Source organism: Excalfactoria chinensis, chromosome 5 (assembly GCF_039878825.1).
Source record: "Excalfactoria chinensis isolate bCotChi1 chromosome 5, bCotChi1.hap2, whole genome shotgun sequence".
Classification (NCBI taxonomy): Eukaryota; Metazoa; Chordata; class Aves; order Galliformes; family Phasianidae; genus Excalfactoria; species Excalfactoria chinensis.
The window spans coordinates 53,959,538-53,985,663 of NC_092829.1; the positions used below are offsets into that span (position 1 = coordinate 53,959,538).

Here is a 26,126-nt window from a genome sequence, read left to right on the forward strand (position 1 = left end):
ACGCTGAGAACATTCAACATATCGAGCTTGATATAAAAACAGGCAGTCGGAATGTGAGCTAATCAACAGCAGCTTTTCTATTTCTTCTTCAAATACAAAAGGGATCATTTCCACACCTCAGAATAACCCAAACATCTCGGAGAACAATAAACTGACCCAACAAGCATTACAACTCTATGGGAAACAAGAGGTTTGTGGCAATGGAACAATACACACTTTAAATGAATATAGTAAACAGCATCGACTCTTTCTCATAAGAGACAAGTGCATCTAATTTGTTTTAAGACGCCTTTCTTGGGCAGGATTACACAAACTTTAATGTACCTATGCCTTTGGTTACCAAAATGGAGCAAGTTCTGAAGGCTTTCCTTTTAGCTACCATTTCCTTTGGATCCCTTCCTTTTAGCTACCATTTCCTTTGGACCCCTTCCTTTTAGCTACCATTTCCTTTGGATCCCTTCCTTTTAGCTCCATCCAGCCCAGCTCCAGCTGCTCAGTAGAGCAGGACAAAGTCTCAGCAGCCTCCTGGTCTCCACGCTGAACAAGAGCAGCTTTTCGTGCCGAACAGCCCGACGGGAGTTGTAGTTCCTCTGCCCCCCCGTCCCCCTCCGACAGCAGCAAGCGTGAAACTACACCCCCCAGAATGCCTCGCGCCCCGCTCTGCCTATTGGGAGCGGACGCAGCACCCTGTTGCCGCGGAGCATTGTGGGACGTGTAGTCAATCTACCCGACTTCTACTAGCCTCGAGCAGGGGGAGGCTGTGAGGAAAGACTCCATTTCCCAGCAGGCAACGCGGGCCCAGAAGGCGGCGCGGACGGAAGCCGCTCGGCGACGACATGGCGGTCGATAAGGACTTGCTGGAGTTGGATCTGTACGGCCTGCTGGGGGTCGGCGAGAAGGCGTCGGAGAAGGAGGTCAGAGCTGCGTTGCCTCACGTTGCCCTTCTCTTTCCTCAGCTCAAAGCTGGATCTCGGTTTGGGAAGGGTGGGATCGGCTGAGCTGGGGCGTTTCAATTAGCCGCCATCAGGAGTCATCGCGTTCGTGTTGTGCCTTTGGAACGGCGTGTTTATGTTTTCGCTTTAATTGAGCGCTTCCATCGATGCTAATTACCCCAGGCACTAATAGCTCTGAGCTGGGAACGCGACCTGGCGGAGGGGAAAAAGGCTCTGAGTGCAGCTAGCACCCGAACGTGGTTCAAGTAACAGCTTTGTTTCCCCCACTTGGGCTTTTTCTGTGTCCTTAAGAGCAGTACAAGTGCAGCAGGTAAATCGTGGAAGCCAAAGGCAGTGTGTAACCAGCAGATGTGTTGCCTTGATACATCAAGCGCATCAAATAGAGCTCACGGGGCACCGCGAAGCGATGGGCTTTGCTGTTGAGCTGATTGCTGGGCTGGGGATGAGGATGAGGAAATGACCAAGTGGGTGTTTTATCCACAAGGTGGCGCTGAGCCACCTCCTGTTCCATCCCATCTGATAGTTCTGTTTGGCAACTGAGCTTTCATGCGTGCAGATGTTCTGCTGAGGCAGGAAACTCAACGTTATAAAAGCTTTACTAGTGACTTAGCCCATCACCACGTTCAGTTGTTGCACAGTGAACTATATCGTCTCTGTCTCAAATAACCTCAAAGAGTAGAGCATCCCTCTGGCTAGAAAACCACGTCTGTAAACCAGACTTGACCTTGATGATCAGGGTGATTACTCTGCAATACGGTGCACCTTGAAGTAAAACTTCAAGTTTCAAAAGGATGAAAACTCATTCAAAATGTGGCTGCCCGCCCTAGGCAGGTAACTTGTGTCCTGGGCTCGGATGCTTTATGCTTGTAGTACAACGTGGTTTAAAAAGACAGGTTGCTTCACTGAGGTTGAAAATAGCTTTTCAGACGTCTCCTGCTATTACAGCAGACTAGTGGAAGGTATTCTAACGTGATGGAGTAATGGTGCTGTCAACACTCTAGAAGTGGACTTTGCTATCAGGCATGGGGAGTATTCAGTGATGTAAGTGAAAGTTGGTTCAACCAAGCCTTCAGTTCATGAGAGATGTGGTTTAAATTAAACAAAACAAAGGACAGCAAAAGCAAAGAAACAGAAACACCCACTCAGCTGTAACTTTCTTGTTCATACAGTGTTATTTATCTGTTTATCTTTAACAAGTTGTATTTCTCAGCATGGCCTAAATGATACCAGCTGACAGATCTGATTCTTGTAGGTTAAGAAAGCATACCGCCAGAAGGCCCTGACTTGTCACCCAGATAAGAACCCAGATAATCCCCAAGCAGGTGAGATGATACTGCATGGCTGCAAGCCACTCTTGTTTGTTTTCACACTTACTGACTCCTGGAAGTGTCTCTGTTTAACTTCATGTCTGTCTTTTTATGCAATTAAGAGAATGCCTAGATTTGTGTATGTAAGACTCAGAGTTACTTGCATCACTATTAACTAGCTCGGTTTTTTAAACGCATGCAAAAATCCCCCTACGTGACACCTGAATCACATAACTGTAACTGTTCCAAGTGTTTACTGGGAGTTCAATATTTTAATTGATACCTCTCTCAAGTCAAAACTTCAATAACAAACTTATAAATCAGTATTTTGTATCAGCATTACCCATTATTGCCTAGTAGCCCAAACACTGTAGAATTGAGTATATACAAAATGTCAGCAAGGTCTGTTCTTTTTACACCTGCTTCATTTGTAGCCATAGGTAGCAAAGAACAGTGGTGGTAACTGGAAGGATGCTGTTCATAACACTCAGGCTAACTGCAGGTGGAGGAATTCCAAGCCTGTAGATGGGTTCTATTGAGATCATGTTTGCAAGGTTTCTCTTAAAATAAAATGTCCGGTGTTTTTGTTTCTTGATGTACGCTGAAGTTTATGTCACAAGTGTTCTTTCGACTGTGTGGATTGTAAGTTGGTTTGCAAAATGCTTTGGAAGGATTATTCTTCTTTCTGATGTTCTGCAGGTCTCTTTCAGAAAGGATTGTGTTTTCTGCTTGATCTCCAGGCCGCTAGCGTGGTTTTCTGCATCTTACCCTTTTTTCTTCTAATTCCCAGCGGAAGTCTTCCACCAGCTGTCTCAGGCCTTAGCTGTTCTGACAGATGCAGCAGCAAGGGTAAGGATGCCCATCCCTTGGTTATATTGGGACTGTGTGTTGTTATGCTGCATGCTGGAGAAGTAGTAGAAACTCTCATCCTGCCCTGATCTCTTCTCCACTTGAGCCCCTGTGAGTGCACGTCTGGTCTGTTATTCCCTGTAGCCCTCCATGAGATGAAATAGCAGGTGCCAGATAAGAGCTTTGATAAATGTTTTTTTCTGATCTGATGTGCTGGGAGTAGCTCTGTTTGCAGTGAGTATGAGATACTGTCTTTAATAACATGCTCAGCTGGAACTTGTCTCATTTAAAGAATTAAATAACCACCAGCGACTGATTCAGGATGCATTCAGTTTCTGTGGCAGCAGTGCAGTTCTGGTTCACTTGAAATCAAGATGTGGCAAGCACATAGTACCTAGACATGGGATCACTAAGGCTCAGAGCCCTTCTTTCAGTGGGGCACAGAAAAGCTGAATCATAGTTGTGATCTCTGTCCTTTTGCTGCACAAGCTTTGCAGGCTGCCAGATGTAGCTTGGACTCTGTTCTTCCTGTAAAGTGGCTGAGTACTTACTGCAAGGCCTGAAAGTAATCCATGTGAAAGGCAGGAACAAAAACAGCGTGAAAGTGAGTCAGCAGGAGCATCTTATACATCATCCAGATAAACTCAGGAGAGAAGGCATATTAAAATTCCGGATAAGATTTAAAAGCATGAAATGACTCTTCATATGTTGACAGAGATTGAAGAGGATAATGATATGAAGGATAATGAGAATGGTTTGAGCAGATGTCAGTGAAGTTGTTAGTTTACCCCAATTCTGAAGTCACTAAATGAACGTTGATGTGCTGTCGCAACTGAGGAATACCGGTGTTCTTTGCTCTGTTACATTTATGTGAGCCAACCATCTGTCTTATCAGCAAATCTTTTATATAAACCTTTTCTCCTCCTAAAAGTTTCTTCTAAATCAAACTTGATTTGTTTCTGGTGCCCCTAAAGTTACTTTTGACCTGTTCAGAGGAAAAAAAAAACACATATATTTTTCTCACCTCTAAAAATGGGTGAGATTGTTTCCTACATTACACTTTGCAGTTACTTCTAGATGTCTTCACTCTTCCAGGCTCAATCTGGAGGTCCTTCTTGTGTTATTTATGTTAACTCCAACGTTTTAAAAGCGTTAGCAAGAAGCGGAAAATGTTTCACCTCTTCTTACAGTTTTTCAGTAGCTGACCTCCCTTCTACTCACAGCTTTACATTTTACCCCTTTTGCTTTGCGTAGTCACACTGTTCTGTTGGTTTTTTGACAGGCGGCATATGACAAAGTGAGAAAAGCCAAAAAGCAAGCGGCAGAAAGGACACAAAAGCTTGATGAGAAGCGAAAGAAAGTAAAGCTTGGTAATGAAATCAGAACTTCGTTTTCTTTGGGCTCTTCATTCGCTGGGCACTTGCATTTCTTTGGCGCTGGAATTCACCGTGGATTGTTATGTTGCTGTTCATCTGTTATGGGCTGGTTACTTTTTGCCCACTCGGTACAATGCAGGAGCTGTGTGAAATCTCTAGTAGTCGCAGCTTGGGATGATTCTGCTCTGGCAAGGAACACAGGGGCTTTGTATGCCCATTAGGACTGCTGATATATTGCTCTGTTTGAGCAGAGGAGAGACAGAAAAGCTATTATGTCTCTGCTTTGATTAGAGGTGTAGCCAAGTGTTGGATCATTACACCCACCTCTGGACAGCAGTGAAAATTCTCTTTGGTTTGTTTTAATTTTTATCTTTCTCTGCAGATCTTGAAGCCAGGGAACGAGAAGCCCAGACCCGTGACAGTGAAGAGGAGGAGATCCGGATAACGAGGACCTTAGAACAAGAAGTAACGATCCATTCTTAGATTTGTATACTGCATTTGAGAATAACTGCTGAAAGTCTATGCAAAACACAGGAGTTGTGGCAACTCTGTGTAGCAGCCCCTCAGCCTTTTGGATTGATGGGCTCTGTAAAGAGGGGCATGTGTGACAGTCTGACAAATGTCAGTCTTGCCTTTTGGCATAGCAGAAAGTAACTAATTGGGTGGATGCTGGCTGATAGGGACTATGTCATTAGGAACAGGAGGGATCTAAATATTAAACAAGCACTGGAGCTGGCACACGGGGCTAATAGAAGGTTTATGTCAGAAGATGGGGCTAAGTTAAAAGCTGTCCTTGGTAGTTTTCAACTGGCATGAGTCAAGCATGGAACTGTTCCCATGCTGTCTTACCTTTGCTCTAGATAATACGGTTGCGTGAAGAAGGCTCTCGTCAGCTTGAAGAGCAGCAGAGACTCATTCGAGAGCAGATCCAGCTTGAAAGACAGCAGCGTATCCAAGGTGAGATAGGTGAGACTGGGGTGCCTAGCCAAACTAGATACCCCTGGGTCTCCAACTTCTTTATAGATGCAGCAGGGCTTACATATGGATGAGGCCCTCTGACTTGGTCACCTTGCCACATATAGAACCCTACTTAGACCTTTGACGAGAGTAAGACTAGCATTCCTGTGAGGCCTTTTTTCTTGCATGTGGCAGATTGCTGTTTAACGTATTGTTGCTCCTCTTCAATAAAGATTCTAAAGCTTTGAATGGAGCTGGCCTGATGTGGAGCACCTCAGCTGTGCTGGAGGGAAACCTGAAGTCTTACTTGTCCATCATAATGAAATCAGTCAGTGTGGCACACAAAACAGGGACTGATTGAAGGTTGCGAGAAAAAAAGTTGCCATCAAGATTGCTGCCTCTGTATCCCTTTGAAAGTTCCCAGTACCTGTCACCCAAAAGAGATGTAGTAAAGACATTGAGGTTTTGTATGGTGTACATTTCCTGAGTTTTTACTGACTGGAATTTGGTTCTCATGTATTTTGGGTGTATGAAGTCTTCATCCCAGGTTTGTACAAAGGCTGAGAACAAATCTGTCAGGATGAGCAACACATTGAACAGGAAAACACCTGAATTCTGTGTTACTGTATGACATCAGCAAGTTATGTTTGATATTATCTCCCTCTAACTCTTGGGGTCTGCTCACTAGCTGTAATTAGTCCCTTTCATACAGGACTGGATGAGATGTATCTAGAATCCCAGGAGCTCAGCCTCTGGTATTCCTGAACCTCATTCCCATCCATACATCTCTATACATTTGCCTTTTCTAACATTCTGCGTCTAGGTGGGTTTAAAATGTGCAGTTCTGTATTTCACAAAGTTTTGTTCTGCTTTTCAAAATAAGATAGAGTGCTGTTTAGAGTTTCAGTTCAGCAGAAAAACTTAATGTCTCTTGCTTCCTACTGTGTTCACTCTGGCTGAGAACTTAAGAGGCCTTTGGAACAGGAGCAGAGACGTACACTTGCTGAATACATTCTCAGGTCAAATCTTGTGCTGATGCTTTTTAGCTGATGGATTTTCACCCACTTATTCACTTTCTTACGTCTTTTTGTAATTTTTTTTTTTCTCTGTACCACTTAGGCAACCGAGTAGGAAATGGAGCAGAAGGCCAAATAACTCCCAAACTCAAAGTAAGTCACCTCCATGAAGATGGATTTGGCAAAACGCAGGTAGAATATTTGCAGCTTTGGAAAACGGAAAGGACTCCTCTGCTGAGCTGGCATGCCCTTTGGTACAGCGGTGGTGAAGCACCTCTATTTAGTGCATATTATGCAAGCCAGCACCTCCCATCCCTGCCTTTAAAATACCCTTCCTCCCTTATTTTTTTCTTCTTTTACTTTCTCTTGTAAACATTTGAGCCTGAATTTGACTCATCCGTTCTTTAGGCACTGAGAAACATCTGCTTATTACCCTGATACAGCCATTAATATACCTTCAGGTGCAGTTTTGACTCCCATGAGTCCTTCTCACTGTTCCCCAAATAATATGTTCCCTGCGCGCACTGTGATGTTGAAGTTATTGTCTGGGCCATTCTGGGACTGTAGCTGTAAATAGCAAACTTGATTACTGTGCAGGTGGTGCGAGCTGTGTTCAGCGTGTTCAAATGGACAAAATTAACTTCTCACATTTTATTTTCCAGCTAAAATGGAAATGCAGGAAAGAAGATGAGACAGGAGGGGGATACTCAAAAGAAGTTCTACTGCGGATTCTGCAGAAGGTACTGCTTTGCTGTTACTTGATGTTCCTTTGTTTTCAGTGTTATAAGAGAGGGCAGTAAATTCTTGGAAGCCCCATATAAACCAGAGAAGCTGATTTTTCTTCTCTTGTTGAGCCCTCTCATTCATGCCATTTTCAGAGATATCAGCACAATCCATTTGTTGTGAACTGTTCCTAGGTGCACGCTTGCCTTCTCCCTAGTAGGGATCCCCAGTGAAACAGAGCAACCACAGACTCTTCTCCAGAGTGATTCATGCCCTTTATAAAGGTTAGACTGGCTGTGTGGTTATAGTGCACTTTTTACCTTTACTTAAAGCACTGTATGTTAACTTCTATGGGGAGTTCAGAGGCAGGAACAGACAAGCCTTTGATCTGATTAATCCCAGCATGTAGTCTTCATTCAGGTGAATATCTCCTGTCACTGAGCTGAGCAGCCCTCTTGCCTTGGGGTTTGCTGGAAGCAAAGTTTGTAGCTACGTGCAGCCCCAGCACTGTTTCCTGGAGGGACAAATTAGGACAGATTGAGATCAATGGGAGCATCCTGAAAGACAGAAAGGGTGACGGCTCAAGTCTCATGTCTGTGAAGACACGTTTTCCTTGCAGTCACGCCATAGGTGAGCTTGACTCTTCTTCTGGGTTTGTGATTAACTTTTCTTTCTCTCTCCCAACAGTATGGCGATGTGCTAAATTTGTTGATCTCCAGTAGGAAGGCTGGGAGTGCAGTCGTGGAATTTGCTACTGTTAAAGCTGCCGTAAGTCTGGTGGAGACCACGGATGTGAACAGTGGAGAGTGGGCAAGAAGGGGTGTTTCAGAAGGGAAGAGTTAGCTGTCTGACAGCCTAGAAATGCTGCCTTGTTATTAAGGCAGTGGAGAAGGGTAATGAGAGTCTAAAGGTATGGATGGATGAAGGGAGTGGCAAAGCTTGAGGCGTAAACTCAGAGCAGATCATGCACATAAACAAGTAGGCTGTGCTTGTAAGCTTCTGAGGGAAGAGACACTGCTTTAAAGGGCAGGCACCAAACTATTCAACCAGCTCTCACGGGGGGTGATGGGCTTAATGGATCTTAGAGATTGTATCAAGCATTTGCAGTTTAAAAGAAATTAAAATGTCTTAACTCATGAGGAGTTCTAATAATTCGTGTTACTGTGGAAATAGAAATAATCTGTACAGTAACTACTGTGATTAAATAAACCTGTAATGTTAGTAGTTCCATCCACTTAAATTTACAAGAATTTTCTTGTAAATGTCACCTGTTCTTTCCCTTAATCTATCCAGATAATTGAGAAAAAAAAAACAAAACAAAACAACAACCCACAACTGCCTTTGCTCTGATTTACCCATCTTTGATGCAGAAATGAACCATGAAGGGTGCTTCTCATGTAGGGCATCTGTGAAATCTTCATTGACCTTGATAACAGGCTGAGATAGAAAAATTGGTAGGATTGTGAGTGAGCTGTGAGGGAGTGTGACCCAAAACTCAGATGGTGATGATGGAATATTTTCATTGGTAGGAAATGGCTTTGAAGAATGAAGTTGGCCTGACAGATAATCCTCTGAAGATTTCCTGGCTGGAAGGCCAGCCCCGGAACAATCCCAGCAGTGTCCTTTCTGACAGCAGTGGTCAGCATAGGACTTCACAGGTAAGAAGAATATAAGCAGCTGTTATTTAGCAACCTAAATTTAGGAGTGCTTTGTGTTTATGGTAGGATGCGTTGATTCCTAGTGGAGCAAGAAAAGAAACTGACAGTGTAAGGACTGGCTTCCTGATGAACCTTTTTATGCTGAGGCAGTGACTTTTTTTAAAGGACCTTTTTGTCGGTGTAGCAACACACTGAGGTATAAGCTACTTGAATGACTGGATGTTTGCACGATATCCCCTTCTTAAAAGTGAAAACTTTGATCCTTGCTCAACACAAAGCCTCTAATTCCCTTCTTCTGTGAGTTTAGTTTACTGTACTTTGACTGCGAAACCCTTTGGCAGATAGTTCACTGAAAGAGGTCTAGAACCTTTAGAGAGGTTTAGTTACTGCATTCAAAAGAGGGTGAAATTCCAGTGCTAGAATCAAACCTACATTCTTAGCATCTGCAGGAGGGAAACTAAAATAATATCAAATTAAATATGTTTGTAAAGAGTCCTTTTCTGTTTTGGTTCCTCTTTACCATTGTTGTTACAGCTTGGTAGACACTTCCAGTGCAAAGTTTACCAACTTCTTGTTTGTTCCACCAGATAATACACCTGAAGCTGTTGCTGTTGAATAGCAATTTTGCCTTTTATGTGCTTTGTGATTGGAATGCAACATGTAGTGGTTAAAACATAGAAAATGTCTCCTCTAACGTGCCATGTTGTGTCAAATCGTTGGCCATCAGTTACCTCCTACTCCTGTTGCCCCTTTGACTTGGGAACTGTATCCACTTCTTTTGGAGCGTGTTAAATTCTGTTTTAAAGCAAAGTGTAAATATAACTCATGCTCTGCCTGTGTTCTGATCTGGTTAATCGTTTATTCTCTGAGAGGAAGTGTGAAGGGGCCTGAGATCCTCTGGCTATTTGAATTCCTCTTCAGACTTCATATGCTGCTTCCTCTCCTCTCTTTCACTGCCTCATGCTGTACAGGTACCCTCAGTCCACACATCTACAACCAAAATACTGTAGTAGTTTGTAAGATTGTTCAATACTTTCTCTCCTGAGGATTTTATTTACATGTCAGAATGCGTTGCTGTTACCCTAGTTTTGTTTAGGGTTCTGTGTTCTCTTTCTGAGCAGCATCACTACCCAGAAATCTCAGGCAATGGCAGTTTGAGCATCATAGTCCAGTAGCCAAGCAGGATCTCCATGCACAGTGTAGAATCAGTGTCTTACAGGCAGAGCAGATTCAGAAAGGTGGCTGAAGTGCTTTGGAAAAAAAAAAGCAGAGTTCAGTTGAGTGTCTTTGAGTATCCCTTACTAGCAGAGAACTAGAACTGGCTCTGGAGAGCTCATTCACACCTAAGAGGAGGAGTTACTAGTGCAGAGGTTGGTAATGTGTTCTTACCTGTGTGTCTTCAACTGTTAAAGACTTATTGTTCAACTGAATTGATCTTGGCTTGTTCCATGACCAAAGCTTGTTAATTTGAAACTGCATTGTCTGCCTGCTGCGAAGGATTAGATGGTGGAGCAGCAGCAAGGGAGGACAGGCTAAAGCAGCAAATGGAGTTCATGCTGTGTGGAGTTGGCTACACTGGTCCAGCATACCCTCATCAGTCCATTGCTAGCTCTCAGAATGATGGGTTATGTCCAGCGATTTGCAACCTTTTCCAAGAGTTGCACTTCCAATGCTTGTGTTCTTTTGACTGCTTTTATGTGTAAGCAGCAGCAGTCTCTTTAATTACATTGCTGTCTTGCTGTCTAGGCTAAGATACCCACGCTGCTCTTGTTTGTTTTATTGTTTGCTTCATTAGGCCTTCCCAAAGTCCTGCTGTGCTTCTGCTTGGCTGTTTCCAAAATGTACACCTTGATAATCCCCTCTCTTGGCCTTATTGTTTCTAGCTGTCGTAACAGCCTTTGTTCTCAGCTCCTCAGTCCCAGTCCTCCAAGTGGAGTCTTTTGGGTATCATTTGACTTTGCTTCAGTCTACTACCGACCTTATCCCTTTCATACGCAGTCTAGCTTTCCATCCATCAGGAGCTACATTCTTTCTTTCAGGCTCATTCTGATTTTTAAGCTGCCCTCACTTCCTCTTTGCTGTCTCTGGGCGGCTCCTATTTTTGTCTGATTCCACCTTCTGTTTGCTCCCACTCTTTGCAAATGCAGCTCCTTCCTTGCTGTGCTTCAGGAGACAGCTGAAGAGCTGCACTGTTCTCATGGCAACATACTCACTACCCATCCCCTGTCTGTGTTTCATGCGTGGGGTTGACAGCTGTGCACCAAAACCCACAAATAATGGAGACCCACAGACAGGCTAGACCAGGACAGCTTTGGAAGCAGTTCCTAGGAGAAAGGAAGGCTGACTGCTGAAACATCATGCTGTGAGGAGACAGTAAGTTGTAAATTATGTACCTACACAGTTTTTGCTGACTTGTTTCATCCCAAGGCAAAGGATGAGTGTTGTCCTTCCTAGAGGACAGGAGGGTTAAGCTTTACAAATTATAAAGCTACAAAAGCTGTGGTTTGACCGCTGTTACTTTAGGATACTTGAGAGCAACAGCCATTTGATTGCTGCGGCTCTGATTGGTTCAAAGCACATGAAGACTATATAGTGCTATGAGGAGTATTTTATGCCACTGCAACAGCATAAAGTGCTCGCTCATGGGAAAGTCATCACTGCACTTAGTGGTGTCACCCTATATGTGCTCCCCATTCATTTTTGGCCATCCATTCAGCCACAGTAAAGTGCTGAGAAAAGCCTTCTGATATCCTTTCGCAATCTTTTCTAAGCTTCAGGGCTTCGGCAGATGTGGTTCATATTATCTGACTTCACCAGATTCACATCAGTTTGTAGGTTGAGTTCTGTGCCTTCTCTGGAATCTCTGTGCACCTTGCTGTAGCCTACTTCCAAAGCTCACAGTTGTCTTTGCCCATGGGATTTTTGTTTGTTTTTGTTTCAAGAAGATCCTTAGTCTCTTATCTAGCTATGAGAAAAAGATAAAACATTGTGATGACCCAGTAGGCTCTGCAGTGTCTTTTTAGCAGGGCAGTGCCTAAGTGTTACTCAGCATAGAAGAGCATTTCCCACCGTCCACATCACAGAATGAAGAACTCTCCTTCTCAGGGGAAGATAGGGTACCAGCAGCTCTAGCCTTTTCCCAACCCAGAAAAGCAGAGCCGTGCATCTTTTCCTACCTCAATAAATACCTCAAGTGCCAGAGAGGATTGATCTTGGTCACCACAGTTGGTAGACCTTTGCTTCTGCTACGTGGCCTTTGTTGTTTTGGCTTGCTACCAAAGAAATGAGGCAACAAGGCACTTCTAGTCACAGATACATTTATTCTTCCATGTCTGTACAGCTGATAGGTCAGTGCATGCTTCAAGCAGCAGTATCTAGAGAAATTTCTTCTGCTAGTAGGCTAAATAAACTGCTGTTCCTGTATTAAGAGCTTATACAGATGGTTACCTGTTTCCAGGCTGCAAGTACCAACTGCATTTGAATTATGGGGGGAGGGGGGAAGCTCACATGGAAAGAAATGAAGGGAGAGGAACAGCTTTGATTTTCCACATACAGATATGTTGAGAGAAGAAACATCAGTTTCTGTCTCTTGACCCTTGCCAGAGCCGTGGTTTTGAGCTAATAACACTGTCTCCTTACAAGCTGCCTGCTGATCCACAAACTGTGCATGCCATACCCCTTTCTGTTCAGACTCTGCCATGTCACTGCCACATCCCCCCAAAAAGTCTTTAGTTAAAGAATACCAGTCTTCTATGTGGAGGAGATACACAGTCAAGGGTGAGAAATTCCCAGTGTGGAGAATGGAAACTTGCCCACAAGGTTCCAGCAGACATTGCTCTCATCTAGGCATGGAGCCTGTCAGCTCTGCTCTGAAGGACTTCTTGGCGAGGACAAGAACAGTCTGTGATGGGTAAGGCAACAACAATAAAACAGACCACGCACAACAGGGGTGCTACAGTATCCTTCTTCCCATCAGGACTAGAGAAAACGGCATCAGCAGTAGGTAAACGTGATACATTAAGTGATAAATACCTTCAAATGGCATAATCTCTAGGATTCTGTTTCCTGAGGGTCTGCAGAACATCCTCGAGAAGTGATAGCCCCAAATCCACTTTGAAGGACAGGAAAGGATCGGACAGATCAGAAAGAGTGGTGCTGTTCTGGGAACCAGTCTCTGAAGTCACGCAGTCTGTAGCCTGGTCCTTGTGGAACTGCGTTTGAGTGGCTTTGTTGTATTGATGAGAAGTACCAGAAAAGGAGACATCAGAGTGGGAATCCGTGTGATCAATGATGTTAGGGCAGCTAGAGCTGTCCAGGTACAGCCGGGGAGGCTTAGGAGGTGCTTGTGCCTTGGCCAGGTTTTGCTCACTCTGACATGACAGGTAATCAGACTTGTCCTTCAGATCCCTCAAGCATTCCCTCTTCTGGCACTGTCCATCGCTGTCCAGTGTGTGGCTGTTCTTGTTCAAGATAATGACCTGGTTGCCCAGCTTTTTGTGTCTCCTGAGTGAGAAACGTCTGAAGAACGTTGTGGATTTAATGGATCCTCTCCGCCAAGTATCCATGCTGATAAAAAGCAAAGAAAAGAAGAAAACTGCTGACTCTTCACAGTCAGGTGTCGAACTTCAGTCACAGGCTCAGCAGCAAGTCGCACAACAGGAACAACCTCTTCCTTCCCTGTTCCCGTAGCTGGAAGGAAAACAGAGAGGCTGGTATTGCAGGAAATGCAAACTTCACACTACATCTCTGCATTAAGGAGCAGTTGACCTGTCTGATAAATTAGGGAATCTCATTCGGTGGAGAAGGAACGGTGATGTCTGAGCTTGTTAAATCTGTGCTGCAGAAGCAAGCTGATGAAGAATAGCAAAAGCACACAGTCACCATGAGAACAGATTTAATCTAGCATCTAGAACAGAAGGGCACTTTGGTACCATGGTAACCAGCCACCTTCATGGTGAAGGGCACAGTATAAAAATCTCAGTGGGTGGTTAGGAAGGGAGCCGGTGACTCAGTAATGCTGAAGGAAACCAAAGAAAGGAAAATTGAAACAAGCAAACAAACAGAAACTACAAAACCAAAATGTTAAGGATGAGCGTTAGGAAAATGGAATGCAAAATAGACTTACGGTATGTTGGAGCCGCACCCGAGTCCAACAGGCAGAGAAGAGAAGTTGCTGAAGTACTGAGAGAACAGGGACCACCACGTTCTGAGATGCTGGAAGAAGAAAGTCCAGGGGCAACTGAGCCAGATTGGACCTAGAGCAATAAAAATCCACAATGCCGCCTTCTCTTCATGTGCTTCTTGTCACTGCTTCCCAGGCTGCAGTTCCTTGCTCGTATATATTTGTTTTGAGCCAAGCCCTTGCTGAGTCAGCCACGTCAGAAACTGGGTTTTACACTATTGGTAATTGCCAGGATTGCAGGAAGTAGGTGTGTAAAGTGGCAAAGCACCAGCCCACACTCTGCCTGAGGAGAAAGCAAGCTCCCTCGGAGACAGGCACCCAGATTGCTTGAGAACCGTCAACATGGACGTCAACTTGGAGCCCATCTTGAATCAGACTGCTTCTTCCCAACTGCTGCTCCTAATGGCTTGTTGTATCAGCAGGACTCCCAAATGAGGCCGGAAATAATCTCTTGTCTGTTTTAAATTTAAATCCAGAGCGTGAGGTAGTGATTCAGGTTTGCATGGGTGACTCATTTGCATGAGTCTCACATAGCCTATTTCATTCAGCAGGGCAGATGACAGTAAATATATCTGTGGTTAGTGGACAGGAGCTTTGAAGAAACCTTGTTCTGCCACTGAAGGCTGATAGAAATCTGTTGCTTTCTCAGACGCTATGAAAATCTGTGCTGCACGGTACTGAAAGGTTATTTCATTCATGCAGTTCCATAGATACCAATTACAGCCTATTAGTCTCTTGAAATCCCCACTCAAAGTTTCTCATCTATTGTGGGCTTCTGTTTTGTCCTCACAGCTATGTGCTCTGCATCTGGAGTAACCAATTTCCTTGCTCTGTTTTCCTGGTCTGCTATTTTTTTCTGGCCTTCTCTCTTTTCATCCCTTTTAGTTTCTATTTAAGCTATCCTTAAATCACCATTAATTTTAGTAGAAAAAAAAATGAATGTGAGATTTTTGTTTGTTTGTTTTTTGTCACCTTTTGTCAAGATGCTTTTATTTCTGCCTAAGCTGTCAAGCAAATGAGATGGATGTTTCCAAGCACTGTGGCACTTTAAATACATCTGAAGTAAGTAAGGCCACCTACTAATGCTAAATGACTTTTGAAAGGAGAATGGCAAAACTACCTTTTTGCTCTGAGATAGCAGCTGTCATTTGCTGCCTACGTTTATTAGGTAGTTTGCAATCACCACGTAGCTGATGTGACAGTTACTACCACACGCTGCAGAAGGGCTCCAAGAGCTTTTGGGAACCGAAACTCTTGTGCCAGGTTTGTGAACGTACCTGGTTTTCTTCTGTGCAACTCCTTCCATAGCTAAGTCATAAAGGTTTGGGTTTTATGGCGTTAGCCTTTATAATGAATGAAGTGTGTGCTGGACATTGTGCATCGATGTTGTACTTGCGGAGCAAGCTTGTCATCCAGAATAACCAACCACAGCAAGGCAAGCCATGCTTCCCCATCCACCCTCACTGTGAGAAGCGAGAGGTTACTTCAGCTACCCCAATGGTTCCATTCTTTGTCTCAGCACTAGCACTGTCAAGGCTCAGTCCTGTTTGCTACGAAGCCAACTACTTTCTGTAGGCAGTTTTCCCACCTTACCCGATTTTCCTCACGTCAAAGTGCCCTGGGCTGCCTTCCTGACTCAAATGTGCGTGTTGAGAGCGTGACTTAAGGAGAGGAGGACTGCGGGGAGTCGGTGACTTTGAATTGTGGGCTATCCTTGACATGTTGCATTTGTTTTCTGCTCCTAGGCATCTGTGGTCTCCGAGCGGGATTACGAGAGCTTGGTGATGATGCGGATGCGCCAAGCAGCAGAGAGGCAGAAGTTGATTGCACAGCTCAAGCAGGAAGATGAGGAAGAATCTCACACCTAGAATGAAAGTATGGATTCTCCCCACCCCATCGTTGTTCATTTCCAAAGCTGTTTCTTAAATTAAGGCAATAAAACTCCTTTTTAAAATAAAAACGGTTGTTGGTGCCTGCAGCGCTTTTCAGAGAACAGGAAAAGATGGCGGAATAAGTTTCTATGTTAGCCTGTGTGCTCGGTGTAGCTGTCCCACCGGCATTCAGGATTTGAGAGGTGCTATGAGAACAAACACCAAACCTCTAAAAGTGTTGTAATTCCTGAATGTTTGCTTAGGAGATATGGAAAGTCTTTGGCACCAACTGATCGGAATAACCCACACAAAGACATCAGCCTCTGTAGTGAAATGTTTTATTGGTGTTAACTCTTACATCAGGATTGATACACGGTCCCAAACAACGCAGCGTTGCAACTGCTGCTATTAACTCTACATGGCCCGTAATTGATATGTTGACAAGACCTGTTTGCGCTGATCATAGGGCCACTTTGGGAACCAATGTGTTATGTCTGAATGGAACTTGAGACTGAAAGCCTGATGCTGTTAACCATGGCTTCGTTTGGGAGGGAAACTGGACTTGCTGCTGCATGAAGAGATTCTCAGAGAGCACTATGTAGATTAATCAGTTCCTGCTTTCTCTCTGGGGGTGAGATAGTGCATCGTCTGTTCTCGACCTCCCATCCTTGCCCCCCAGGATCTGGGAGGAGGCTTGTTCTGAGCTCACAGTTCAGCACATACCCTCTGAGACAGCCCTGAGGAACAGACAGGCAAGGCTGTGATTTGAGCTCCTTCCAATGCATGCTAAATAGATTATTAAAATGCAGAAAGATGGTATTTGCCAGACTGCCATTCAGACAAACGTGGAGTTAGAGCCATCTGTTTTATGCGCATGATATAATCTGGACTGGGCATACCTTCCTCCCCGCAGGTCTTTGGAAATGGCAGGGATGCTGAGTTTCCATTAGGTGAAGCCTTGCCTCTGCACTGCTCCTCCCCTGACGCCTGAGTGCCTGGAGTCTGGGACAGAAAAGAATTACTCGAGGGGAAATGTTTGATGTCGGTCCGGTGTGAGATGATTCCCCAGCAGAGCCTTGCTGAGGTGGAATGCAGAAGTCCTTCTTCGCTATTCCTTGTGGAGGCACCACACCAACGTCTGGCCCACACCCGTCATGCTCACCACCCGGTAACCACAGCTCTCCAGCTTGTTCAGGACTACCCGCGGTGCATCGTTCACGTAGTACTCCCAGCTGCAAGTGGGAAAAAGAGGAAAGCTGGAGTGAAAGATGAGAATTTCCTCGTGGAATTGGGTTTTCCTCGCTTATTAACTGGTACAAAACACCGCAGTGGTCACACCTGGCGCACTGCCTGTGTGATGCAACACCTTGGTTAACCAGACTGGAAGAGCAAAACACGCAGCTTCCAAAGCAAGGAGAAAGCTGCGCAGAGTGGAAATTGATCTTAAACTGAAGTGTGGTTTGGGGACTGGTTATCCAAAGCTGCTTGTTTAGCTGAGCTGAAACCACAGCTGCTCAGAATTCATGGAAAAAGAGAACGGTCTCTGCAAAGCAGGGGATAAATGTAGGGCAGCAGCTTCAAACAGTGTTATAACAGCAAGATCTTTGCTTGTTCCTGCAAGTTGCAGACCTACAGCTTGCAGGCCTGACAATTCCCTGTTATCAGACCCTGTTTACTGTTGCTTTCACCTCAATTGACACGGCTGGACCTTTCTGGAAGCTTTTTACAAAAGGATTCGGGTGTTTTAAAGGAGTGAAATACCAATGTTCTGCATTGCTCTTACCATAAAGAAAACAGATGGTGATCATGGAGTGGAAAGGTAGCACAACACAGACATAAAATGTGTTGAATTAGGTTGGGAAGTGGCAGAACTCAAATGGCAAGTCTACCCTTCAGTGCTGGATTCGGCAGCCTTTCTGTTCCTTTAATACAGTTGTTTGGGCTGCAGTATTTATTCAAGCAGATGGGATAAGCTTCATAATTGTGTAGCTCTTAGGTGACTCACCATGCCTGATAAGCTGATAATGATGGGCTGTGGGATCGTTGATGATCTCAGTTGGGCATCCTAACAAAGACTATCCTGACTTTTGTGCTAATAGTAATGAAAAAAAAAAAGACCCAAAAAGCATTGCCAAAGTTTCTAAGATTGCAGGAGGTTTATAGTGGTGAGCATTTTTAAAGCATGAAATATCACTAAGACGTGAAAGTATTTTTCCAGTTTCTCAAGACAAGGCTATGCAAGAATTATAGATGCGATATAAAGATAGTATCTATTATTACAGTGCCTCTGAACTTAATGTTTTCTCTAAGAGGCTTGCCACATACCCTTCAGATTCACATGTTGGAGTAGGTAAATATTATTGCCATTATGCAGAGGAAGGAGCTGAGGCAGGGCTTGTTATTTGTAGGAACCTAAATTGGAGTGGCTGAGCTGGAAGCAGAAGGCAAGCTGAGTGGCCTAGGGCCTTAAATTCAGCTCCGCACTGAGTGACACAAAACACCTTGCACGATGCCTATCAAGTGTGCCACCCTCTCCACATGGAAGCAGTCTGAATGAGGATGATGTTTGTAAAGTCTTTCAACTAGAAGCCAGCAGGGGACAGAGGTCAGCCCAGAGATGAGAGAATCCTTCACGTGCTCATTTTAAGTACGCCAGCCTTTGGCTCTCAGGTATACCAATGGTAGGTGAGGGAGCACATGCTGTGTGTGGGAATGGGGCTGAGCTACAGCGAGAGCATCCTAACGCAGTGACTTTTAGTCTGACTTTAGAAAGCTTGCTATTTAAAAGTAGCACCATTGACTGATAGCCTTTATTATGACAAGAGGTGCAGGGGACATCGTCCAGCATCTACTCAGAATCCCATTCTGCAGTAGCATAAGATTGGCTTTGCGACCTAAATGCCCAAAGGTTCTGCCCCTGCTCATTAGGTAAGGGATGGAGGATGCGTGCTTGCAACTGATGGTGCTTAATGATGTGCCATTTGCAGTAGTTGTTTAACAGGATCCACATTCCCCTTTATTAGAGGCAATTAAGTGTTTTATGTATATTACAGTGCTACAACAGATCCATACTGCTTAGGCTCTTTCTTGCAGGCTCCCTCTGAGCTCCTTAAGTCATGTTTAAGGCTTTGGATCTCACAGTGCTGTGGAAAGGGTGAGATTTGTGTCGTCATGTGGCAGTGGGATAGAAAACCCTGCTCCTCCCCAGGGGGTTTATTGGTGGAAGGTGAATGGGGCTTGCCTTGCTGGCACACCACTGTGCCTCTCAGGGTGTCGGTATTCCAGCCACATTGTTTCCTCCACCCTGTGTTGCTCAAGAACAGACAGGGAAGACAAGCTTGAAAATGCCTATCGGGCCGCAAGCAGGCACTAGTAGAAGTAGAAAGATCCCCCAGGAAGCAAAATCTGCCACTCTGCTTCCTTATAACCCTGCAGTGGCCTTAAGCTGCACCGGAGGAAGTTCAGGTTAGATATTAGGAAAGATTTCTTCTCAGAAGAAGCAGTGATGTATTGGAATGGGCTGCCCAGGGTAGTGGTGGAATCACCATCATCTTTGAAAGTGTTCCAGAGCCATGGAGATGTGGCACTGAGGGACGCGGTCAGTGGGCATGCTGGGGATGGGTTGGGATTGGACTCGATCATCTCAGAGGTCCTTTCCCACCTTAATGATTCTATAGTTTTATGAACTCTTTCCCACAATGAACTCCTCTCTGGCTGCTTGGGCAGGCAGCATGGAGGCATTCTGCCTTCCTTCCCTTCTTGTTCCACCCAAGTCCTAGAGATTCGCCCCTATTTCAGAGCCAGCAGCACTTCATCCTCGAAGCCTCTCCTGGTTCTCTCCTCGGGTCTCTTCTCCCATTGCATAACTCCCAGGCTCAGCTCCAAAGGCGGCAGCACGAAGCTTGGCACTGCTGCCAATTTCTGTGCCACCCACGGGGTTGGGAATAGCAGCTCAGAGATGGCTCAGCTCTGCAAACCCACCTGAGCCTCTGCTGATGGGAAGGAGCAAATGGAAGAGGCCAAGTTCCTGCCGAAGCAGGTGGCCCAAGTTTGCAACTTGGAGAGTTTCTCGAAAATCAGGGGATCCTTCCATTATTTTTCTGCTCTTTTTTTTTTTTAAACTCCTGAGTTCTGTGATGCAATGGAGGAGTTGGGCCTTGATGCCTGTCAGCCCGCTGCTGAGGACATGGGTCTTTCCAGCTCTACTGATGGAAGTCTGAACATGCTGGGACCAAGGAAACGCCTGGTTTTCCTCCCACTCCTCCTCTGCACCACAGCACGAGTGGGCAAGCATGAGCAGAAATCAAACTGCTCCCTTCTGCTTTAACTTGACTTGCATTTAGGTGTTTTCTTTTGCTTTGGTGGGGTTTTGTTTGTTTCTTTGTTGTTTTGTTATTATGATTTGAATCCTAGAGAAAAAAAAACAAGAAGTCAAGATACCGAATTGGGGGGAGGGGGAGGAGAGGAAGGGACGGGATGTGTGCCAAGATGTAAAGAACAGGATGGCAGCGTTTCCAAGCTTCACCCTTGGTGTTAATCTCAGCGTAGGCAGAGAGTGACACAGGAACGCAAAGAAGCTTTGGATGTGTTGGAAACACACAGTCTAATGGGTTGGGGACACAAAGCGGCTCAAAGCCCAGGGGCTCAGCACCCCAAGAGGGAGGGATGCTCAGTAACAGGGAGAAAGCTTGAGCTGGGATGGGTTGGGACAGGTTGTTGGGAGGGCAGCTAATGTGGGTTGGCACTAAACCTGGACAGAGGCAGGCTTTGAGAATGGGCACCATTTGCTTCTGAGCAGCTTGGGGCTGGAAGTGGTACCAAAACAGAGAAGGTGTGTCATTAAGGATGGGATAAAGGCAAAAAGGTGAAAATGCCCACCGTGTCTGTTTTATTTCAGCCAGGGCAGGTCGTACCCCAAAGCATCCCAAGAATGCAAGGTGTGAGGATGAGAAGATGCATCGGGTGCTACAATGGGGTCATAGTGAGAAAAAATAACAGAAAACTGATCGAAGTAATAGGAAAATACCCTTGGCTGAGCAGATGGGGGCAAGGACAGGCATGTGCCCCTCCAGTAGCAAAACAGTCCTGGGATTAGAAGTAGGTGTGCCAGAGAGTGAAGCTTTGGGGAGAAAGGGAACGGGGGAGAGACTGAAACATTGCACTTACAAGTGGTTCCCAAGCATGTTCCTCTTTGTGGCCCCCAGGAACTGCATCAGGTTGGGATCCGAGTGCTCATCTCCCACCATGGTGGGGCCGACTTCCTGCAGAAAAGGAGCAGAAAAGGGTTGAGCAATGCGTGGCAGTGCAACTAACTGGGAAGAGAACAGTGTCCTGAGAAGAACGAGGTTCCTACTGCCACTGATAATGAGATCGGCGTGGGTTCCTCAGCCTGGATGCGTCCCAGGACAAAGCCACGTGTGTGTCTCAGATGAGGGCTTTGCTCTGGAGGCACACGGTGGTCATTCAGCCTGTAGGACAGCTATGAGGTGGCACTCATGGTCTTGTTGCACCAAAGCAGCAAAACCTCAATGCTTGGCCATGAAATGATAGGGCCACTTAAGGTTTTGTCCTGGCAGAGGACAGCTTTGGTTGGAGAAGACCTCTGAGGTTGTGAAGTTCAACCATCAACACATCACTGTGCCCACTTAACCCACGTTCCTCAGAGTCACATTACTGTGACAAGGAGGTGCCATGGGTTAGTTTGGGCAGATTGGCACCTATGGGACAAGAAAGGACTGTCACGTTGGAGAGACAGGAGGCAGTCAGAGATGTGAGTCATCTCCCCAAGAAAACCATCCGAAAGACTTCCCACGTGTCATATGGAGGGGACAGGGACGCTTTCACAGCATGATCCACCAGTGTTGTTTATTGAGCTATTCTCACTTCAAACAACTTCCAAGAACTAAGGAGCAGACACAGGACACAGCTCCAATGAGACCTCCGTCATGACCACGCTGGCTGTGCTGACACCCTCCCATATTCCAATTCCTTACCCCTGCAAGATCTTGTATTTCTCAAAACAAAAACCACAACAAATGGTTTTAATTGATTTTAATACGAGGAGCCGCTTTTCCCTTTTCATTCTCCTCCATTCTACACGTGAAAAATCTGCAAGTGTTGTGAAGAATGTCACCCATCCACTGGCATTGCCATCGGCAAACACGCGTTAATGGTCATTCATTTGTAATATGCAAAGGGATGGACAGTCTGACTATAGAGAAACTGTGTTTGGCTTGGAAAGCTGAAGAGATGTGGTTTGGGAAAGGCTGAAGAGTAGAGATGGAAGAGCCTTCCTGCAGCATCCATCCCCAGCCCAGCAAGCTGTGTGTTAACTGTGAGCCTCTACCAGACCCCAACTGGGAAGTAGTTACGCAGTGCCACTGAGCAAACATTTTGGTAAGCCACCAAAAGCAGCAAAGCCCATCACCTCCTGCTATGTGCCAGCATGAGCTGCTTCCAGCTGTGGCTTGATGCCAGGGTTCAGGCTGTAAATGTTTGCTTTGCTTTGCTAAAGAGCAGAGTTCCCAAAGGCTGCAGGGAGAAGTATTTCAGTCCATTCCACTGCATGCATTTTCCTGAAGCACCTTAAAACATCTACCCAGTACACTGTAGCTCAGTCCATAATCATTCAGTCAACTTGTATGATGCCAGATGCCACCACAAACACAGGCACCTCCAGGGATGTGTTTCTAAGGCCAGGCTGGATGGGGCACCCTGATTTGGTGGGGGCTGGGGGGGCTTTGAGGTCCCTTCCAACCCAACCATGTTGTGGTTTCATAGTCTTTAAGGACCCTCCCAACCCAAACATTCTGTGATTCTATGAGCTTTAAGATCCGTTCCAAAACGAGTATTCCATGGTTCCATGATCTTTAAGAATCCTTCCAACCCAAACATTCTGTGATTCTATGAGCTTTAAGATCTGTTCCAAACCAACCATTCTATGGTCCCACGATCTTTAAGGACCCTTCCAACCCAACCATTCTATGGTTCCACGATCTTTAAGGACCCTTCCATCCCAACCACTGCACAGTTCTGTGATCTCATGCCACAGCATCCCAGCACGTCCTTCCTCAGTTCTCAGCTTTCTGGGTCTGAGCTGTACCTGTAATGAGGCATCTTTGCATCTCTCATTAAATTCCTGCCAACTTGGTTTGCTGTTTTCCTCATCGCACCTATTGCAAAACCATGGCATTTATACCTATATATACCTATAGCTCCCCTTGGGAAAAGGGGAAAACACACCTGAACACCCTTCTGCTCTTACAGATGTGCATCTGGCTGCAAGAACTGCTCCGAGGGCAGTGGATGCTGCAATCACCAGGAAGCAGCATTTCCTTTATGGCTTTCTATACAAATGTGGCTTTGGGTACTATGCAACGATCCCACTGCCAATAACACCCTTCCCTTTGTCTGGGTCTGTGTTTTTCATGGGAACTTCTTGGGGAAGAGGGAAAACCTGCAATGAAACCACATGGCTGGAAATTATTTCCTCTGACTTTCACGGGCTCCTGCAACAAGTTTCCCAAGTGATGCTTTTGGGTGTTAGTAGAGAGAACAGCGCAGCACTAGAGGCAGCTCACAGCACAGAAGGGACGGTACGAAGGGAGGAAGGCTTGTGCACAGCGCTATTTGCACAACGCACCTCTGGAGCATCGCACCCTATGGGGGAGCCCCCCTTCCCATCCCTCTGCTCGCGTCGCCCCTCGCTCTATGCAATCCCCCATCCTTAACTAGGACCTACAGCCCGGGAGGGTCCGGCGGTAGGGCGGACTCACCATGCGGATCTGTGTGCTGATGAGGAGGTACGGCATGATCCCACCGCTAGCACCGCAGCCCCCGGGTAGTGCCCAGGGGAGGCTGAGTCCCCTCCCGTCCCGCCCCCGCTCCGCCCGAGGGAGGAGGTGGCCGCGTTACTCCCACCCCGGGGAAACGGAGAGGGGGAGGGAAGGGGGGGGGAGGGAGGTACGGAGCTTTGTGCGAGGCTCTATGGCTCTGTTGGGCCATAGAGGGTTGGGGAATAGGGAGGAGATGTGCAGGGAGACGTGGGGTTAGATGGAGACAAAGGAGAGAGGTGATGGATATAACGGACAAGGAGATGAATTACAAGAAGATGATGGATAGGAAGATGTTGGATAAGAAAATGATAGACAGGGAGACAAAGGACAGGGGATGAGGGGCAGAGAGATGAAGGACAAGGTGATAATGGAGGCAAGGAACAGAGAGATGAGGGTTAGAGAGGTGATGGGCAGGGAGACAAAGGACAGAGATAAGATATGGGGGGGAGGGGGGAGGACAGAGAGATGAAGGACAGGGAGATGAAGGACAGAGGGATGAAGGACAGAGGGAGATGATGGACAGACAAAGAACAGAGAAGACAGACAGGGAGATGAAGGACAGAAGATGATGGCTCAGGGGTGATGGAGCAGAAGACAATGTGTAAGGATGTGATGGACATGAATATGATAGACAAGGAGATGAAGGACAGGAGATGATGGCTCGGGGGGTGATGGAGCAGGAGATGATGGACAGAAATGTGACAGATGGGGATATGATGAACAAGGAGATGAAAGACGAGGAGGTGAAGGACAGGTAGATAAAGGATGGGAGATGATAGTCTAAGAGGCAGTGGGCCAGGAGACATTGGATAATGAGAAATGGGAAATGATGGATAAGAAGATGATGAACAGAGAGAAGGACCAGGGAGATGAAGGATACGAGGATGAAGGATGGGAGATGAAGGATAGGAGATGATAGCCCAAAAGGCAACAGACCAAGAGACACTGCATAGTGAGATAATGATCTGGGAGATGATGGACAAGAAGGTGATGGACAAGAAGGTGATGGACAAGAAGGTGATGGACAGGGAGACAATAGGCAGGGAGATGAAGGACAACGAGATGATGGACAGGGAAATTAAGGACAGGGGGCTAAAGAATGGGAGCTGAAGGATGGGACATGATATCCCAGGAGACGGTGGACCAGGAGACATTGAACAGGGTGACAATAAACTGGAAGATGAGGGGCAGAAAGACAAAGGACTGAAAGATGATAGATAGATGATGGACAGGGAGATGATGGGCAAGGTGAGCCCCGGTCCTTGTAGCTTTTAAATATGGTGGTTTAAATCCTTTCAAAATGCGAGAGAAGAAAAGTCCCTCCCCATCTTGATCAGCAACTGTTAGCATGCCACAATTCATTCCTTATTTCTTACTGACCTTCAGAAACAAGCAGCTCAGGGGCAAAGCAGATGGCTGTTCCCAAGCTGCTGGGGCATGCTGTGTCCTTCCTGCCTGACCTGGGGCCTGCTGCCCTGCAATGCCACAGTTACTGATTAACCCAGCGGGGACTGAGAGAGAAATTCCATATTTCTACTCATTAGTCTAAAGGAAGATCTCCGTGAAAGCCAGGTTTTGCTGTTGTTCCTGTCATGGTCCTTGGTTTTGATTTGACAAAAATAAGAGAACTAATAGATATTGGTGTTTTCATCTTCCTAAGATGTGCATGGGATATGGGCGTACGGGTGATGTGTTCGGGTGACCCTTGGGTTACACATCCACTCATTTAGATCACCTCCTTGCTAAAGAAGGTCTTCCTGAATTCCCTGATGTGAAAACAACCCAAATGGTTATTCCTAAGATTTATTTCCCTGTGTTATTTTCACTTCCCCCCCCCCCCCCATTACCCAACAACTGCTTTCCCTGCTGGTTCCACCTCAGTTGTTTTTGCTTCCTATACCTAAATCCATCACCCCAAAACCTGGATCAGATAATCTCTGCTGTGACAGCATTCCCATCCCAAGGGAGTCCACAGCTGAAATCCAGACCCTTGGATCTTTCTGCAAATTAAAGATAGATAGATATAGATATAGATATATCCAGGGCTCTTATGGAGTGGCAGGCTGCCCAATGCTCACTCTCACTGCTCAGTTTGTCTCCTGCAAGGCTCTTTTTAAAGGGAGGAGGGGGAAGAAAAGAGAGGAAAGAAGAAAACAGAGCCTGCACACCATGTTTTGGTATCAGATTTCCCGTGGAGAAATCAAAACCTGGGAGACCAGCCCAAGTGCTTTGCACAGCAGTGGCGTGAGAGCAAGCTATAAAGCACACTGCAACGTGTCTCAGTGGCGCCATTCATCATTGAAAAGCAGTTACTGCCCCTTGGCATGGCTCTGAGCTGTCTGCTTAAAGTCAGACCTGGACAGAAAGAAAGCAAAAGGCATTTTGGCAAAAGATACATA

The 26,126-nt window shown here is 45.8% G+C and overlaps 3 protein-coding genes across 3 annotated transcripts; 1 reads left to right on the top strand and 2 right to left on the bottom strand.

Moving 5' to 3' along the window:
• Nucleotides 1-797: 797 nt before the first annotated feature.
• DNAJC17 (DnaJ heat shock protein family (Hsp40) member C17) lies at nt 798-17,985 on the top strand. The gene is made up of 12 exons (XM_072337950.1): nt 798-914; nt 2,206-2,275; nt 3,051-3,109; nt 4,392-4,479; nt 4,868-4,950; nt 5,346-5,442; nt 6,562-6,611; nt 7,121-7,198; nt 7,869-7,949; nt 8,711-8,839; nt 15,767-15,896; nt 16,806-17,985. The coding sequence occupies exons 1-11, from the start codon at nt 837-839 to the stop codon at nt 15,887-15,889; spliced, it is 936 nt and encodes a 311-aa protein (XP_072194051.1). The 5' UTR covers nt 798-836; the 3' UTR covers nt 15,890-15,896; nt 16,806-17,985.
• C5H15orf62 (chromosome 5 C15orf62 homolog) lies at nt 11,571-14,730 on the bottom strand. The gene is made up of 2 exons (XM_072337951.1): nt 13,965-14,730; nt 11,571-13,528 (listed from the first exon to the last, which is right to left on the bottom strand). The coding sequence occupies exon 2, from the start codon at nt 13,402-13,404 to the stop codon at nt 12,874-12,876; it is 531 nt and encodes a 176-aa protein (XP_072194052.1). The 5' UTR covers nt 13,405-13,528; nt 13,965-14,730; the 3' UTR covers nt 11,571-12,873.
• On the bottom strand, nt 16,985-23,798 carry GCHFR (GTP cyclohydrolase I feedback regulator). The gene is made up of 3 exons (XM_072337952.1): nt 23,668-23,798; nt 21,059-21,153; nt 16,985-17,124 (listed from the first exon to the last, which is right to left on the bottom strand). The coding sequence occupies exons 1-3, from the start codon at nt 23,701-23,703 to the stop codon at nt 17,001-17,003; spliced, it is 255 nt and encodes an 84-aa protein (XP_072194053.1). The 5' UTR covers nt 23,704-23,798; the 3' UTR covers nt 16,985-17,000.
• Between the last annotated feature and the right edge of the window lie 2,328 nt (nt 23,799-26,126).

What these genes read in the sequence shown, in the direction of transcription:
- DNAJC17 (XM_072337950.1), top strand. Translation starts at nt 837, where the DNA reads ATGGCGGTCGATAAGGACTTGCTGGAGTTGGATCTGTACGGCCTGCTG. An exon ending in TTGCTACTGTTAAAGCTGCC is followed by an intron (nt 7,950 to 8,710) that starts GTAAGTCTGGTG and finishes TTTCATTGGTAG; the next exon opens with GAAATGGCTTTGAAGAATGA. An exon ending in GTCAGCATAGGACTTCACAG is followed by an intron (nt 8,840 to 15,766) that starts GTAAGAAGAATA and finishes TTCTGCTCCTAG; the next exon opens with GCATCTGTGGTCTCCGAGCG.
- C5H15orf62 (XM_072337951.1), bottom strand. Translation starts at nt 13,404, where the DNA reads ATGGATACTTGGCGGAGAGGATCCATTAAATCCACAACGTTCTTCAGA.
- GCHFR (XM_072337952.1), bottom strand. Translation starts at nt 23,703, where the DNA reads ATGCCGTACCTCCTCATCAGCACACAGATCCGCATG. An exon ending in TCAGCACACAGATCCGCATG is followed by an intron (nt 21,154 to 23,667) that starts GTGAGTCCGCCC and finishes CCTTTTCTGCAG; the next exon opens with GAAGTCGGCCCCACCATGGT. An exon ending in AACATGCTTGGGAACCACTT is followed by an intron (nt 17,125 to 21,058) that starts GTAAGTGCAATG and finishes TCCCACTTGCAG; the next exon opens with CTGGGAGTACTACGTGAACG.